The sequence below is a fragment of the Mizuhopecten yessoensis genome, unplaced genomic scaffold (assembly GCF_002113885.1).
Source record: "Mizuhopecten yessoensis strain PY_sf001 unplaced genomic scaffold, ASM211388v2 scaffold6647, whole genome shotgun sequence".
NCBI lineage: Eukaryota > Metazoa > Mollusca > Bivalvia > Pectinida > Pectinidae > Mizuhopecten > Mizuhopecten yessoensis.
Genome location: NW_018406654.1, coordinates 227061 through 242374, shown reverse-complemented (window position 1 = coordinate 242374; position 15314 = coordinate 227061). Strand labels below are relative to the sequence as shown.

The 15314-nt window shown below is 33.0% G+C and overlaps 1 protein-coding gene across 1 annotated transcript; it reads right to left on the bottom strand.

Annotated features, from left to right (window-relative positions):
* Positions 1 to 2997: 2997 nt before the first annotated feature.
* LOC110452366 lies at positions 2998 to 14494 on the bottom strand. Its single transcript, XM_021500842.1, has 13 exons — positions 14379 to 14494; positions 13680 to 13697; positions 10399 to 10419; positions 10054 to 10092; positions 9593 to 9709; positions 9047 to 9091; positions 8732 to 8752; positions 7566 to 7682; positions 6095 to 6112; positions 5668 to 5697; positions 5135 to 5158; positions 4329 to 4395; positions 2998 to 4089 (listed from the first exon to the last, which is right to left on the bottom strand). The coding sequence occupies exons 1-12, from the start codon at positions 14419 to 14421 to the stop codon at positions 4367 to 4369; spliced, it is 522 nt and encodes a 173-aa protein (XP_021356517.1). The 5' UTR covers positions 14422 to 14494; the 3' UTR covers positions 2998 to 4089; positions 4329 to 4366.
* Positions 14495 to 15314: the final 820 nt, after the last annotated feature.

The following is a 15314-nucleotide window of genomic DNA, read 5'->3' as shown; positions in this document are numbered from 1 at the left end:
GGGAGAGAATACTGTATGACAAATTAACTTCAGTGGAATTGTTAAGAGTTTTGTATGCAGTGCCAAATTAATTCACTAGTACCTTTTTATTTCCTTAGCCAGGTTTATAAAACAAAGAAATATGCATTGCTTTGTTGTCATATGCGTTCTCCTGATTGTTTTGATAACATCGAAGTGGACGATTTAATCACTTACGCGAGATCATTTATGTGGTATGAAAGACCACCAAAACCCTCTCTCTGTGGGACTATTAATATTTCAGCTATAATAAAAAAAAACATTTGAGCAGTGCTATACAGCTATATAACCGTCCATAATGCCCGCATTGTCAATAATATTCTAGAAACACTAATAGTGTTATTGTCGTTAAGGAACGCATCTACCTCCTCCGTGAACCCGTGTACCCATTAACCCTGACGTAAAACAGACCGAAAACCGTTAAGATCTTTTACATATATCGTACATGGCCAGCGGAGAGTTCCAAACTTACACCGAAATGATTGATTCGTCTAGCTATATATCTGAAATGGATTGTATTTTTTTTATCCATACTCCATTGCCACAACTTCATTAATATGTGATGTACACGGACGGAGTCATGGTAGCATTCAGTAAGTGTTTTGTACATGAGCAAGTTCTGGTCACACTGATGACGTCTGTTGTCGTTAAGGAACTTAGCTACCTCCCCCGTGACCACGTCACCCCATAAACCCTTACCTACAACAGACCGAAAACAGTTAGATTTTTTTACATGGTCATCATACACCGAAATGATTACTGATGTCTGCGTCCAGCCATGTATCTGAAATGGGTTGCAATTTCTGTCCATACTCCAATGTCCATGTGATGTGACGATCAGAAGATCAGAATTATGGTATCATTTGGTCAGTGTTTTGTAAACCAGTCAGTTTGGTATACCTTGTCATTTCTGCAAAAGGTAACATGTAAGCGATCAAAAAAGGCAAAACCTTATGATGTACATCTCTTATCAAGCAGTAACTCCCAGCCGTGCCAGCGACCAGACTTTTCATCAAGATGAACTATAGAAGGACGGACACGAATGTTTTTCCCCATGTGTCATTGCCAATGAGTAGTTGACCGGCATTGTCGCAACGAAGAACAAACTGGATCAATCATCTACAATTTAGCCATTCATATGGCATATATGAGCAAAAAAGGGAAATGTTTTTTTCCTGAACATATTAGTTTCCTGTCTTCTCTGCTCTGATGTATATACATGACCCTTCCAGAACACCAATATATAGTTCACTGCTATCATTTTTGATATCGTAATGTAACTAGAACGAAGAAAAAACAAGATCGTGAGTCGGTTGTAAGGAGCTGAAGCAAAGCTAGGACTGTGATAACTGACCCCCTTACCGCACACAATCCATAACTGTGATTAATTTACTAAATGAAATTTGAAAATTGCTAAAGTACAAATATAATCACCAGTAAAGTATAAATCACCAATAAAGTATTTCCTATTTGCGTATTGCAGAGTTATCTTCTCTTGAGAGCTTGTATTAATTGTTCCGTCATTGGTTTGTGTGAGAAAATTACGTCATTTTCTCAAAAAATGATGACTTTACTCTCACAAACAAATGACGTAACATTCAATACCTGCTCTCAAGAGAAGATAACTCTGCAATACGCAAGACGGAATTCACCAACACACGTCAATCTCATCCTGTTATTTTTTAATTTCGTTGATTTTGTTTGCAGTTTGCAACCCACAGATCATTCTCGATATTCAGGGGTTATATTTACTTTCGCTCTATGCATCCCTGGGATATGTCAAAGCAAAATTGAAGACTCAGTGTGCGCCACCTTGTGGATGAGACAAGAAGAATATTTTGATCCGTTGATGTACATCAACAAGCTCTCTCGGTCTCGAAAAGGTAAAACTTATTGGCTTTGAAGTTGGGCGTCGCTCCTGAGTCATCTTCAAAGGACAGGTACCAGCCTTGTGTTTGGTCAGGTTTTGTAACCTGAGACCAATCAAAAGGCTAGCCATGTGCGTCAATTTTTCTATGACATATTCCAGGGGTGTAGGAAATGAACGTGAGCGTAAGCCCTGGATATCGCGAATGTCCACTGATATATGATTTATAAATGTAATTGTATGAGGTAAATCATAACATTGCATCAGTCATAATCGGTAAGCCTTCCATATTAGAGTTTTTTCGACTTTGGATATGCTTATTACTGCCTATAATCAGCGATTTTTTCTATTCATACATACCGGGGATAATGTATACCGTTACTTTTTCGCCCAGTCAAACTTTCGCCTACTCAAACTTTCGCCTACTCAAACTTTCGTCCAGTAAAACGTTCGCCTAGTCAAACTTTCGCCCTTCGTCGATGAAGTCGATTTTCACCCAGTGTCCATTTCTCATAATATACTAGTAATTAAATGTGATGGGCGAAAATCGATATCGTGGGCGAAGGGCGAAAATTTGACAAAACAAACATTTACAGTATCCCCGTCAAAAGAGATATGTTTTACAATATTCAGTATTTCATAATTCAAATCCCTTTGCGTGCAGTTGTATTAATTTGTTGACGTTTTTCTGTCATGCACATTTAAGTAAATGTAAGTATATAATAAACACGTTTTAAAACTAAAAATATTAGCCATTGTAATATTTGACACGACGTCATAATATAAATCTTCATCCTGTTATTACAATAACTGGCGTGCTATGGATAGTAGTTACAGTCATTTCTGAAGGACCGTTGTTATTGGAATAAATCTATATTACACAAATTCATCATACAATAGCACAAACGATTTGCTTAATATTGTAGATATGTCTGACATTTCACATTTTCCAAAAATATCGTTTTAAAGGAGAATGGAGGGGGGGGGGGGCGGGGGCGTTGTTCTTTTACACATTTTTCTAAGAATAATGAAACCAAAATTCTCATTTAAATTCATTACATGCATGCATGTTAAATAAAACTCTCAAACAATTATTTATAAATGTTTTGGGAGGAAGTTTATTAGAAAATATAATAAATTGTATTAGTACCTTTATACACAACGATTAATAAATTAATATACAAAGTCTCCTTATTCTGAACAAAATATTTTATTTATTTGACATTTCATTAGAACGTCATCCCCGAGACATATTTTTGCATAAATTACATTATGATAATTCAGTAAAGCATACATATATATTATCAGAGCCAATTTTGAGACATCTTGCAAACAAAACGTATACATTCTTGTCAAAAATTATATAAATCAATGTTTTGACATTTGGCGCAAAGTATTCTAACTACAACTTCCCCTCTCAAAAGATTGATCCTGCGGATTAAGAAATATGTAAACATCATTTTACCCCTATGTATTAAACCATATTTCTCACATGCGTAGTGTATCATAATATGATATAATCTGATTGCGTTTGGTACTATATTCGCAAATCAGCATCACACATTTTCTGTCTTAGGTGTAGATATTTTGTTTCTTGTCTCAACATTAGCACTTATCAATCAAATAAGCCGATGAAATACCATGGCAATAGATATTGGTTCGACAAAATTAACAAAAAAAAAAATCAAAAAACATCTTGCTTTTATTTTTTTACTCCCACTTATAAGTATTTATCGAAAAACATCGATAAATCTTCGATTATTGAGGAAGATAAAAGAAACACCAACTTTTCTTCGAATGTTAGAGAGTTGCCAAAAATCACCATACGAAAATATTTAATGACGAAAACTATTACTAAATTCAATCATTTATGAATTCATATAAAACGATAGATAGGTCTTTTTTAAGTGAGAACATACATGAGGTGCTATATAAATGTACATATCAGTTGTGTTCGAATCTGTTGTGTGTCGTCGTAATTGCTTTATTGAAACCGTATAAATACGATATCAAATAGCTATACGTATATTGTGGCGTTTCTCAAAGTCAATATAGGTTAGAAATGTTTATTATATACAAGTGACGCATACAACACAACAGTTCATGAACAATGTTCAAATGTTTGTATGATGATGTACACGCCAAACAGCGACAGGAGTGACGTCCCCTAGCATGCGTCCCTCCCTCCAGTGAGATGTGGTGAACTGTAACATATAGAATATTGTTTAACAATCAGCGCACACATACAATGTACAGACATCCGAAAATATTAACGCTAACGAGAGTAAATTTACATACAGTTCGCTTGGGATTATTCAAATGTTTTACAATTACAGGAGATTATAATACATAACTTCATATTGCTTTAGTTTTTTCATTATTGATTCAAAATGTACTGTCGTGCCTCGAAAGCGCAATATTCGATAGAATTTTTCGTGCATACCTTACAAATAGTGGAATTTCAGCATGTTTTTCTTCTGTTTATAAGAAATTGATGCTGTCGGCATCCTCTGTAATGAGAAACAATAAAACAAAATGTAATGTAAACATTTAACATAGGATTGATGAGGTAAAACAAATAATAATTAGGATTAAAAACATTATATATTATATAACCCATTCCAAATAATTTGTCATTGCCATCAGTGTTAAAGGTGGTTTTTTTTGTATAACTGACCATTGCCCAATTCTCATCCACTATTGTCCGATTCTGTCCTCGCACCTTCTTAACTTTAAAAGTTTGACGCTGTGCATTCCTAATAAGATCTTTAATTTTTGTTTATAAATGATAGATAAATAAATAGAATAAGATTATCAAAAAAATGGACGCACTGCGCAAACTTTTAGTGATCAAATTTAAGGGTATATCTGAAATGCGATATCCACTTAATCTGTTTGTCGTAAAAGCTTGCGTACTTCCCGTGACTTTGAATAACACACTGGTGTAAACATATAGAGTATTTTTTATTTATTTTTTATTTATTTTTTAACTAATTTGCAATCAAGATTCAAAATAAACAATTGGACTGCCCCTTTTTTTATCAATTTCCCGCTTAACTAGGTTGTTATAAAACGGCAAATTAGGAAGAGAATCCATATTTTTCTTTTACATGTTAGTCAGTTGTTAATTTTGTAGTCAATATATACACTAAATTTTATGTGTTTTTTATAAAAAAAAATTAAAAAAATGACCCAACAAATTAAGAAACTGTTTTATCTTGGATAAATTGTAGTAATCATCTTACTTACCAAAAAGGCCTGCTCTTGCAGCCACTGTAATAGATACAAATACAAATATTGACAATGGCGCAAAACGTATATGAATGTGTTATTTAAGGCTTATATTTTGAATCGAATTTATTACTATGGGTCAAGTATACTTTAGAAACACATTTTATGATATACCAACATCATTTGCATCCTTTATTAATTGAGTCAGTGAATGAAATAGTTAAATATGACTGTTTTAATCGGTTTAACTTATTTCTTCAACAAATAATTTTCATACGTGTTAGACATTTAAAAAGGAAGTGCAGTAACATGTTATTAGCTAAATGATGAACACATTTTGTATCTGTTTTTGTTTTGTTACTACTATTTTTTTCAAAGCAAATACTTATTCTTGTAAACCCTTAAGTGCAATGTATTAGAACAAAACGTTATTGACACACGGTAAAAATACTTTTTTAAATGCATTGTTATTATAGAGACATACAGCTAATGTCATTGTGCAGTCGCATTAAATCAAGGAAAACACTGCATGAATGAAGTATTTAACTTACATCGTAAATCTGTGCCCCGTGGAACTGTTACTGTAACATAAAACAATACAAATAAAAATATGAATGAATGATCTGGCATACATTTATATTATATCGAACATATGTGTTTCCTGCAAGACACAACAGCAAGAATTTGTGACACACCGAAAAAAAGACATCATGAATCATAATAAATATATATAGTGGCGAAATATGAAACTCTTTGAAATTGTCGTTCAAAGAGGTTATTTACATTAGATATATAAAGCGGTAATCAAAATTAATTAGCAATGTGATCAATATAGGAATGACATTAAAGCATAAAAATAATGCAAAAAACTTGTACTTGTACTACAAATAATACATTTATTGTGTGGATATTTTGGATTTAAGTTATAGTATTAATCAATTAATGACCCACTATACCCCTAGCACGGCGTTTACTTACTATGATCAGAATCACCGCCTGTATTAACAGAGAAATAAATTGGTGTTACTACGATTAGTACAACTATGTATTTCGTTAGAAATACCAATACGTATCATCTTATGCTTAACATTATATTAAAGAAATATGTCTGCGTGTTTTATTATATTTACAAATAGCGATCTGTTACAGTTTTAATACGTATGCAAGTGTATCCATTTGTATATCGTTTCATTGAATTGATAGATCATCCTTAATGCAATGAAAGGCTATTTGATATAACTACAGATTACCGTCCTTTTTACTATTTAGTATTGTTTGCAAGATTCGTTAAAAGTTTATCTTTCGCAATTGCATTTACAGTTGAATTTATTTCACGAGTCGTACATCGGGTTTAACCTATAATTATATGGCTTTTTTCTTGTAGTGTTTATGGAACGCTTGTGAGATTTCATCAATCATCACATATCTTTTTTTTAGATAAGTGACGTCATAATTTATAATGATAGCATACATATGATGTCATAGCCCACCATAATTGTAATAAACTATGGACATCTTGACAAGAAGCATTTGTTTTCTTAAGTGACGTCACATTGTGAATAGAAATCTGTAAAGTTAATATAGAAACTGGTAGATACCAAGATACCACAGACACAGGGTTTGTTCGTTATGTGCCTCTAATGATGAAAAAGACAAAAAAATATTTTGTTCTTAAATATCCATTTCATTCTAATTTAAACAGTTCATTTATTAAACCTTTCTATATCAGAAATACAAGTATGTTTACATTTATTAAGTTGTTATCAACAAAAAATAAATAGCTAATAAGGCGAAAAATGTAAGAATAGCTAGTAGAAGATGACAAAATGTACTGAATTAAGTATCTAGTACTTGTCAATAATATATTAATATGTCTGTATCACCAAATATCATTTTATTTTCAATTACATTATTTTAGCAGTGCAAGATATCTCTCTACTCCTCTAGGACGTGATGTGTATGTGTGTTGTTGTTTAATTGTTTACTTTATGTTGGAATGTATATATGCACAATTGATGAGCTGTTAAACTTAGGGAAATAGTTAAATTTGAACGTGTAATGCCATACACTTATCCTAGTTAAGATATATAACACATTAATATGAACATACAGGCAATCACGTTCCTCTTGATGGTGTTGTTGGGTATTTATAAGGCAATTACTATGACAATGACGAAAGAGTGTCTTTGATAATTCAATCACTACATTCTTACCTTAGAATTAGTATTTAATCGGTGCAATAAGCCTGAATCTACATGCTTCACTAATTTAAGCTATGTCATAATGAGTTTAATTTTTTTTTTAATTAGTTTTGTCTAAATTTTATATTTAATTTTTGAAATGTTCATCATCTAGCGTTTTTGGAGATAAAATTAATGTCAGAAAAATGTAGCATATGTACATATGTATAAAAGTTTAAACGACCTGCGCTCAACATATTAACATTTACCGTATCCACCGAGACCTCCGATCCTGCTGATGCCACCAATGCTACCTAAGCCACCGAGGCCACCAATGCTTCCTAGGCCACTGAGGCTACCAATACTGCTTCCGTACTCTAATGAAGCTGTAAAGAAACATATCAAAATGTATGCAAAAGGAAGTTTAAACAGTACGTGCATTTTGTAGAAATATAAGTGAAAAATGTCTATTATCAGTTATATCACTATATCATTTGAAACAGTGACAAACCATGCTAATCGATTTAATCATGACTTGCGTGGTTTTTTTACAGATTTAAGGCGGTCTTTTTTCTTTTGCATTATATTCAATTGCAATGCATGTTTCACAGTACAGCCCTGCTTGTTTCTTGTCTCCTGCACAAGCACGCTTACACTTCACACATAGAGGCATGTCCGTAATGACCTTAGCTGTTAATAGGACGTTAAACAAAATTAAACCAAACCAAACTAAACCCTATTTGTAAAGCTGCAAAGATTCAAAACAGACTATAGGTCACCAGAAAAGGGAAATGACGTTCTAGGTACTTATTCAGTTCTAGTACGAAATTTAAAGTTGATATAGAAAGTAAACTATAGAGTCAACGAACAAGAGACTATATTTTGCGTTCAATGATTTCATTTTAACATTAATGATACATTAATTGGCACAGTTTCCAAATAACACGCTTTTTTTAAAAACCCTCGTTGTACATATTTTGAGGCGGTTATAATCATTCATTTAATACAAACATAAGGAGTCATACTTTAAATGTCTAAACATATTCTTCGGGTAATTATGAATTATGAAAAGATTCTTGTAACACAACCAATAAGTGTTTTTTATTTGACGTTTCGATGTCTAGTACGGCATGTACTATGTCACATTCGTCAGACAAATGGCCAATGAAGCGTATGTACCCAAAGGTGTAAGATGCGTACCAGTTGTCCCCACATCGATGTCGATTCGTCTTCGCCGTAAGCATATGTACAATAAGTTGTTATACATGTACCGAAACTACGCTTTGTGACAGAGTACATACCGTATGAGTCATCGAATCGTCATAGCAAAAACACCTATTGGTGGTGTTACATATTTTTTTTCTATAATTCATAGTTGAAATAGGAAACGACTAGTAAATCAACGTGTTGTGTGAAGAGATTATCTACTACTTACGATAATCCATGTCGCCAGTTCCTGAAAATCACACAAAAAAGGTTAATGAGGTTATATCATCTGTGAAACTATTATTTTTTTAAAAGATCAATTCCAAGGCTAATTAAGAAAACGTCATAATACATAGAGGGTGAAAATGAAATACAAACAGCTGGTTCCAGAAATACATTGCAGTAATTTACATTAAATGGGTTTCAAAACGCTGTGTGTGATGGTAGGCAACATTTCCGAGGTAGATGTTTTACATATGAAATGTTAATATGAATACATATAAATGAAGATTGAATGTATGATTTAGCTCAGAAATCTACTTACCAAGGACAACGATGTTGTTTCCCCTTCTTTGTCCTGAGCTGAGTCCTATTAATGATAAAAAAAAAAATGTTTTTCTTATTTTTTTAAATCAAGACATTTAATGATCTTGTAATCACAATTACTATTAAAATCATTAGCAAAAGAAATAACCCTTGATAAATTGAACTGCATCGAACAGTGAGATGCGTTTAGAGAAAGGACTATATCGAAACCCTGTACAGGAAGCTGTTGATATTATGTCATTCATCGCATTTTCCACTTCGCCTATTACTAACATTTATTGGAAAACACTGTTTTTGTCCACTTTTCTATATCTACCTTTTGGTTTCTGTGAAAAAATGAAGAGTATATATAGGAATTATGAAGAAAAAGAAAAAGGGGTACTTGGAAATAAGTTGACGGTATGCGAGGTAGCGAATAACAAAGAGATTCATCATACATGTGTCAAGGTTTTTTTTCTGTCTATACCATTTAAAATATCTTGTCTATGATTCCGCATTAATTAGACATCAAAGAGAAACATTTCATTCTAGATGCTACACTTACGTGGCCGAATGCTTCGACGACCAAGTCCTAGGCCAAGATTTGAGAGTGCAGACAAACTTGACATTCTTCTGTCACTGCCTCCGAAACCGATATTGACCGTATCGGCGTCATGCATTGCTGTTTAAATAAATCATTGCGTTAATTTGTTGTGTCATTTTTAAAATGGCTAAATGCAAGATTGTTTATACTAAATAACTCAAATATTATTAGCTGATTTTATTCTCAATACATTACTTTTCTTATGAAAAATCAGTTTGAAATTATCCGTTGAGTGGACAACATGCATTTAGGAAGAACTACCATATCACAACATAACCATTAGATCAGAAGAAATTCCGAAACAAAGAAAACATGAGTATCCGAAATTGTATCTATCATGTGCTGAATCATAATAACGTCAATATAATGCATCTTTCATACATCATAGAATAAGTAAAATGTTCCCCATCGATGTCACTTACCTGATGATAGAATAGCTTGTCTAGGTGAATATAATGCATCTGCAAGAAATATTGTTTGACTCATGTTATAACAAAGTTAATAAGGAGAAGAAAACATTGTTTATTTGCTACAAACTCGACCGTGTCCTGTTGCGTAACCAAATGTCCTCGAGGAGAACTTAGACACCAGATGTTTTATTGAATTGATTCATAGAAATAAAGCTACGTTTTTCATTAAAAAAAACCCTTCTATTTTTATCCTTGTTTTTTATGTATTTGTCAATATCTATTAAACGTGCATTATGGAAACAATAATTTCTGATGATATACTGTTTTTCATAGGACTGATAATAAAAATGTACTTACGTCTCGATCCAAATACTAAAGCTGCAACGAAATAAGGAGCACATATCAGTCAATTTGGGAACAAAAAATGCATTGGTTGTCATTAATCTAGCATTCGTTTTCATTTCCCTTTTTCTTTAATTTGATTTGTATTTTTTTTTAAATGAATAGACTTATCGAAAAACATCATACTCATTCAAGTATGATTACAAAATATACAACTTTTTGACTAGTATCCGAGGAGGTACAATGAAATGAGTAAATCTGCTGTTAAATCTTGTTTGTACAATGTGGCTAATTTCCCGTGTCTTTTAAAATAAAAAAAACCCATCTGATTCACTGATTGCTAGAGAAGTACTTTTGTGTTAACAGTTTTCCCTTTTTTTTTTTTTTTTTTTTTTACAAATGGTTATCAATCTATGTGTTTCTTTTTTTGGAACACGTGCTGTTTATTCCTTTTCTATTGTGTGACCCCCTTATGCCCATTTCTTTGCTTTACACCTTCAACAGAGAGTGGCATATTGATATTGAAATGTTACCCATTTCTATCATGACTGCTCAGTAAGGAAAATGAAGACACCTTTGAGATTGTGTTATAGTTAACTTAAGTGATGGACAATGCGGAATACATTTGGGTTTGGAGCTACACACGTTGGGTTGTGTATGTGGGATTTTGGCTACACGCAGATCGGAGGTGTGTGGCGTTGAGGGTAACATGAGGGCTGGATATGTTTTGCATATCAGCTACAAGGCGAAATTCTGTGGTTAGCGTTGGGGGGCTGCTTGATGATTATTGTATACTATTTACCATCTCTGGTAGTCACGATTTGTCTTGCAAACAGTAATATTCGTCAGCCATCATCCATCGTAAATTTGAATTGTGCCACAGATACCATCCATCGTAAGACTGCGAGTGTTTGACAGACAATATATGTCATGCAATTAAGAGTGACCAAAAGTCACGAATCTTCGTGAGAAGACTTGGAAGGAATACACAAGGTGATGAGATCACTATTGGTGTTTATCAGTCTATGATCATAAAAATAGAGCAGCCACAGACCTCGTGGCTTTGTATAAGGTGTACAGGAGCTCACAGGAAAAGCCAACAATTGTATTCTCTAACATAAGATCGGTCTCACTACCAGACGGTTTTCCCATAAAATAGACCATGATAGTAAATGTCGATGACACCATGGAGGCAAACACGTATAGCTGAAGTAATGTCTTTATAGGACAGCTATTGACAGGCTAGTGATTGTTACCTGAAAATACCTGGCGACAACAGATATACACCTGGCGTCATGTATCAATCTTATACACCTATATATAGTAAGCGCATGACAGGAATTCCTTAAACAGTTCAATGATTAGATAGTTTCCACAGGCTCCCATCTTTTACGACTATCTTAACAAACGGTTTCTTTTACATATGTGAGACTAAGTCACGTTAGTACTGATACATTCACACTCGGGACCTGGATTTCGAAGAAGCATTATGTTGGACTCAGAATTCGTACCACTTTTTTTCTTCTTTCAAATTTCGGTTTGCTTTAGTTCCCTTTTAAGACAAACGCTTAATATAATGATATGTTTGTTTATAGCTCTATACAAATATATTAGATTAAACCCCATAAACAAGAGAAAAGAAGCGCACAGAAATTAAAACAGAATCAAATTAACAAGAATACAAAGTGCAGTGGATTAGAAAATACCAAATGATCGACATACAAATACTTCCAAAAAATTAAATGATGTTGTGCATGAAAATAGTAAGAATCTCGTTTAACCCTGTCGTCTTAAAAGGCACGGTAGACTTGTGGTAAGACTTCGGGCTCGTACCCAAAGGGTCTCGAGCTCGAGTCCCGTCGTTGCACCGCGTTGTATCCTTGAACAAGATATTTCACCCCGCTTGTTTCAGTCTACTCAGCTGTAAATGAGTACGGGGTTGGGCAGTACTGCATCTGTTGAATGCTAGCGGTGAGCGCCTAAATGGCAGCACCGGCTGTATTCTCGTCAGGGAGTAAACAAAATATTGGCTGTTTGCAAAAGGTCCAATAACAAGGGATTCCTTATGTGTGAACCGCTATGAGAAGACCTAGATTGTAATAAAGCGGTTTTTAAAAACCTCTAATTATTATAATTATTATTATACGTCACCCATTCCAATCAGGGCGGGATGTGTGTTTTATGCCAGCAATACACGCCTAAGTGAACATGTCAATGCGATGGCGTTGGAATTCAAGGATAAACGGATTGTGTTACACATACGTTTAGTCATATCGACAGACTGCGTGTAAACATTTTATGTCGCAGAAATGATCTTTATGGGGCATCAATGATTAATTTAGACGTCTGCGTCATCGATATCAAAGGAAAGCAATTACTAGAAAAACCTACATGTCATTGAACCAGGTAACGCCCTGTGCGACATACCTTACTCGTATCAGTAAAATACAGTTTACTTATTCTTCAACAGATACATCAAGAAAATAATAAAAAAATACTTCGGTTAGGATAAAGAAAATTATGTTACTGTGCAGATTAAATATTGCAAGGAGTATTTCATTTACAGCTACGAATATAAATTTTGACGCAAAAAAACCCACTTGAAAGTGGAATGAACATACTGTGTATGAGTTCCCCCCTTCGTGGTGACAAATCCCCATGGAGAGAAACGGTCGCAATATTGATTTTTCGTGATAACAAAAAATGTTTGTATGTGGTCCCTTTTTCAGATAATAAAATAGTACAAATTACCAAAGTTTATTCAAATTTGCAAATTATAAAACTGATAAATCTTTGTTTTGTTAGCAAATAAGAAGTCACACATGTGACATGATAATGACGTCATACGATTAAATCATGAAGCAGAGGTAGAGTTTTTCCGGTATTATGTGTGCATGTTAATCTGTCAAAGTGAGTATATAAGACAATGTTGTAACACAAAAATATTTCAATACAGTTTGATTTACAGTCATACATGCCAACCTCACTGTTGTATGTATAATTTGAAGAGATATTGCAGTGAGTCGATAAATATGATAACACGGATATTCATAATGCTTTTGAATAATAATACAGATTGACTGGAAAAACTGATGTTACCGATATCGAAGATAAATGTTTTTTAATTAATATCTAACGATGTATTGGCACAAAAATAGATTTAACATCAATATTATACAAACATTAAGAGGGACTGTATAGTTTGGTTATATCTGCTCATATGTAAGTTAACAGGTTTTCAACAATGGGAATATGTAAAATTAAAATGAGAGATTAAAAATGAAAAAGTGTCTTACCTTCAACATTTGCGGCAACTACAAGGAAATCGAAAAACCAAGACTTTAACATCAATGTGGAAATTTAAATTTCTAAAGGAAGGGGATAAGTACTATTTGAGGTCAGCCAACTTAGGAAATATGCAATCAAATGCATAAAGCCATTGACAATAATAAGTCTTTTATATCAAATAATTTATGGTTACGGATTTATAATAATTTATCCATATTCTTTTTTTAACTATTATATAATGTGGTAATGTGAAATCAATTAGAATAAACAGATTTATTATAACTATCAGCGGCTTATCTATTTGATATAATGAATTCCTTAAATATCTAGTTGTTATTTATTACATAATCATAAAGATATGAATAGTTTTATGAAGTCGTACAATGTAAAGGAATATATATGTCATATTAACTAGAAGAATAGATTTCCCCATAAACACATATTTCTGAATTAATCTTTTAAACGTAGAAAAGAAATTTCAAAAACAAATATAAAATGAATAACTATACTATTAATACACAGCTAATATAAAGATACACATTTTCATTATACAATTGCACAATTCACTATTAATTTGAAAATAGATTGAAATATGAATACCGTCTATATAATTGATGGAGACAGAGTATGATTATTAAAATGAATATTCATCAGATTGTATTATATAATATAGTCTTTTGTAACTTTAGACTACATAGTGTACTTACCAAAAATGCAGGAAAACAGGAACAGAAGATTATTCAGAGACATGTTGTAGAAATCACTTAATATGTGGAACACGAAAAGAACTAATGTCTCAGACACTGCACAGAGGGGACAAAAAGACGATTGAACTGAATACATGATAACAACTTCACGTCGTATTTATACCCCGCCGACGAAACACTCTTGTCTGTCATGCTTTTGCAATAAACATATTATCGTTGACAAAAACAATCTAATCAGCTATCCGCGAGACATATATCACCGTTCCTGCAGGTATCAAGGACATGACAGCGCTTGTCACCTACGACACTAAAATGGTGTTATACCGCAAAAACAAACATTGTAATGACATTGATACGTCATCAGAACAATTAGTAACATTATACGAAGTGGCATGAAAATATAGAATCTTAGTACTGTTAGGTACAATGAAATGGATGTTTATGGCATGCATGAACCGTATATATCTATATCAAATATATAAAGCAGCATGCATATGCACTATAGTAAGGTCACTCATTATGTCATACATTACATTTGTATGCAGTTTATACGCCAATAACACTTCACAATGCGTTATATATATACATGATGTTTTATTGAAAATGTGTGTTTATGTTTTACCCTAAGAGACAATGATCCGGTGTTTACCTATGTGTAGTAATTATATCTGAACCTTAATTTACATGCTGCATTACATATTATATACTTAACTTCTGTCTTTTAAATAGTGGATTTTTCCGTGGAATTAGATTGCCTTTAAAAGCATTTACCTTTTCATAGTAACTGGACAATATCATTTCGTTAAGTTTAAAGTAAAATACACTTATGTACGCTTACACAATGTACGATTTTGACATGTTTTTCCTGTGAGTGGTTTACATAGTAACTTTATTATTATCTGTGTTTTGCACAGTGTTAAAACATTTTTCGTATTC

What these genes read in the sequence shown, in the direction of transcription:
- LOC110452366 (XM_021500842.1), bottom strand. Translation starts at nt 14,421, where the DNA reads ATGTCTCTGAATAATCTTCTGTTCCTGTTTTCCTGCATTTTTG. An exon ending in TTTAGTATTTGGATCGAGAC is followed by an intron (nt 10,093 to 10,398) that starts GTAAGTACATTT and finishes TATTTCTTGCAG; the next exon opens with ATGCATTATATTCACCTAGA. An exon ending in TCGTCGAAGCATTCGGCCAC is followed by an intron (nt 9,092 to 9,592) that starts GTAAGTGTAGCA and finishes TATCATTAATAG; the next exon opens with GACTCAGCTCAGGACAAAGA.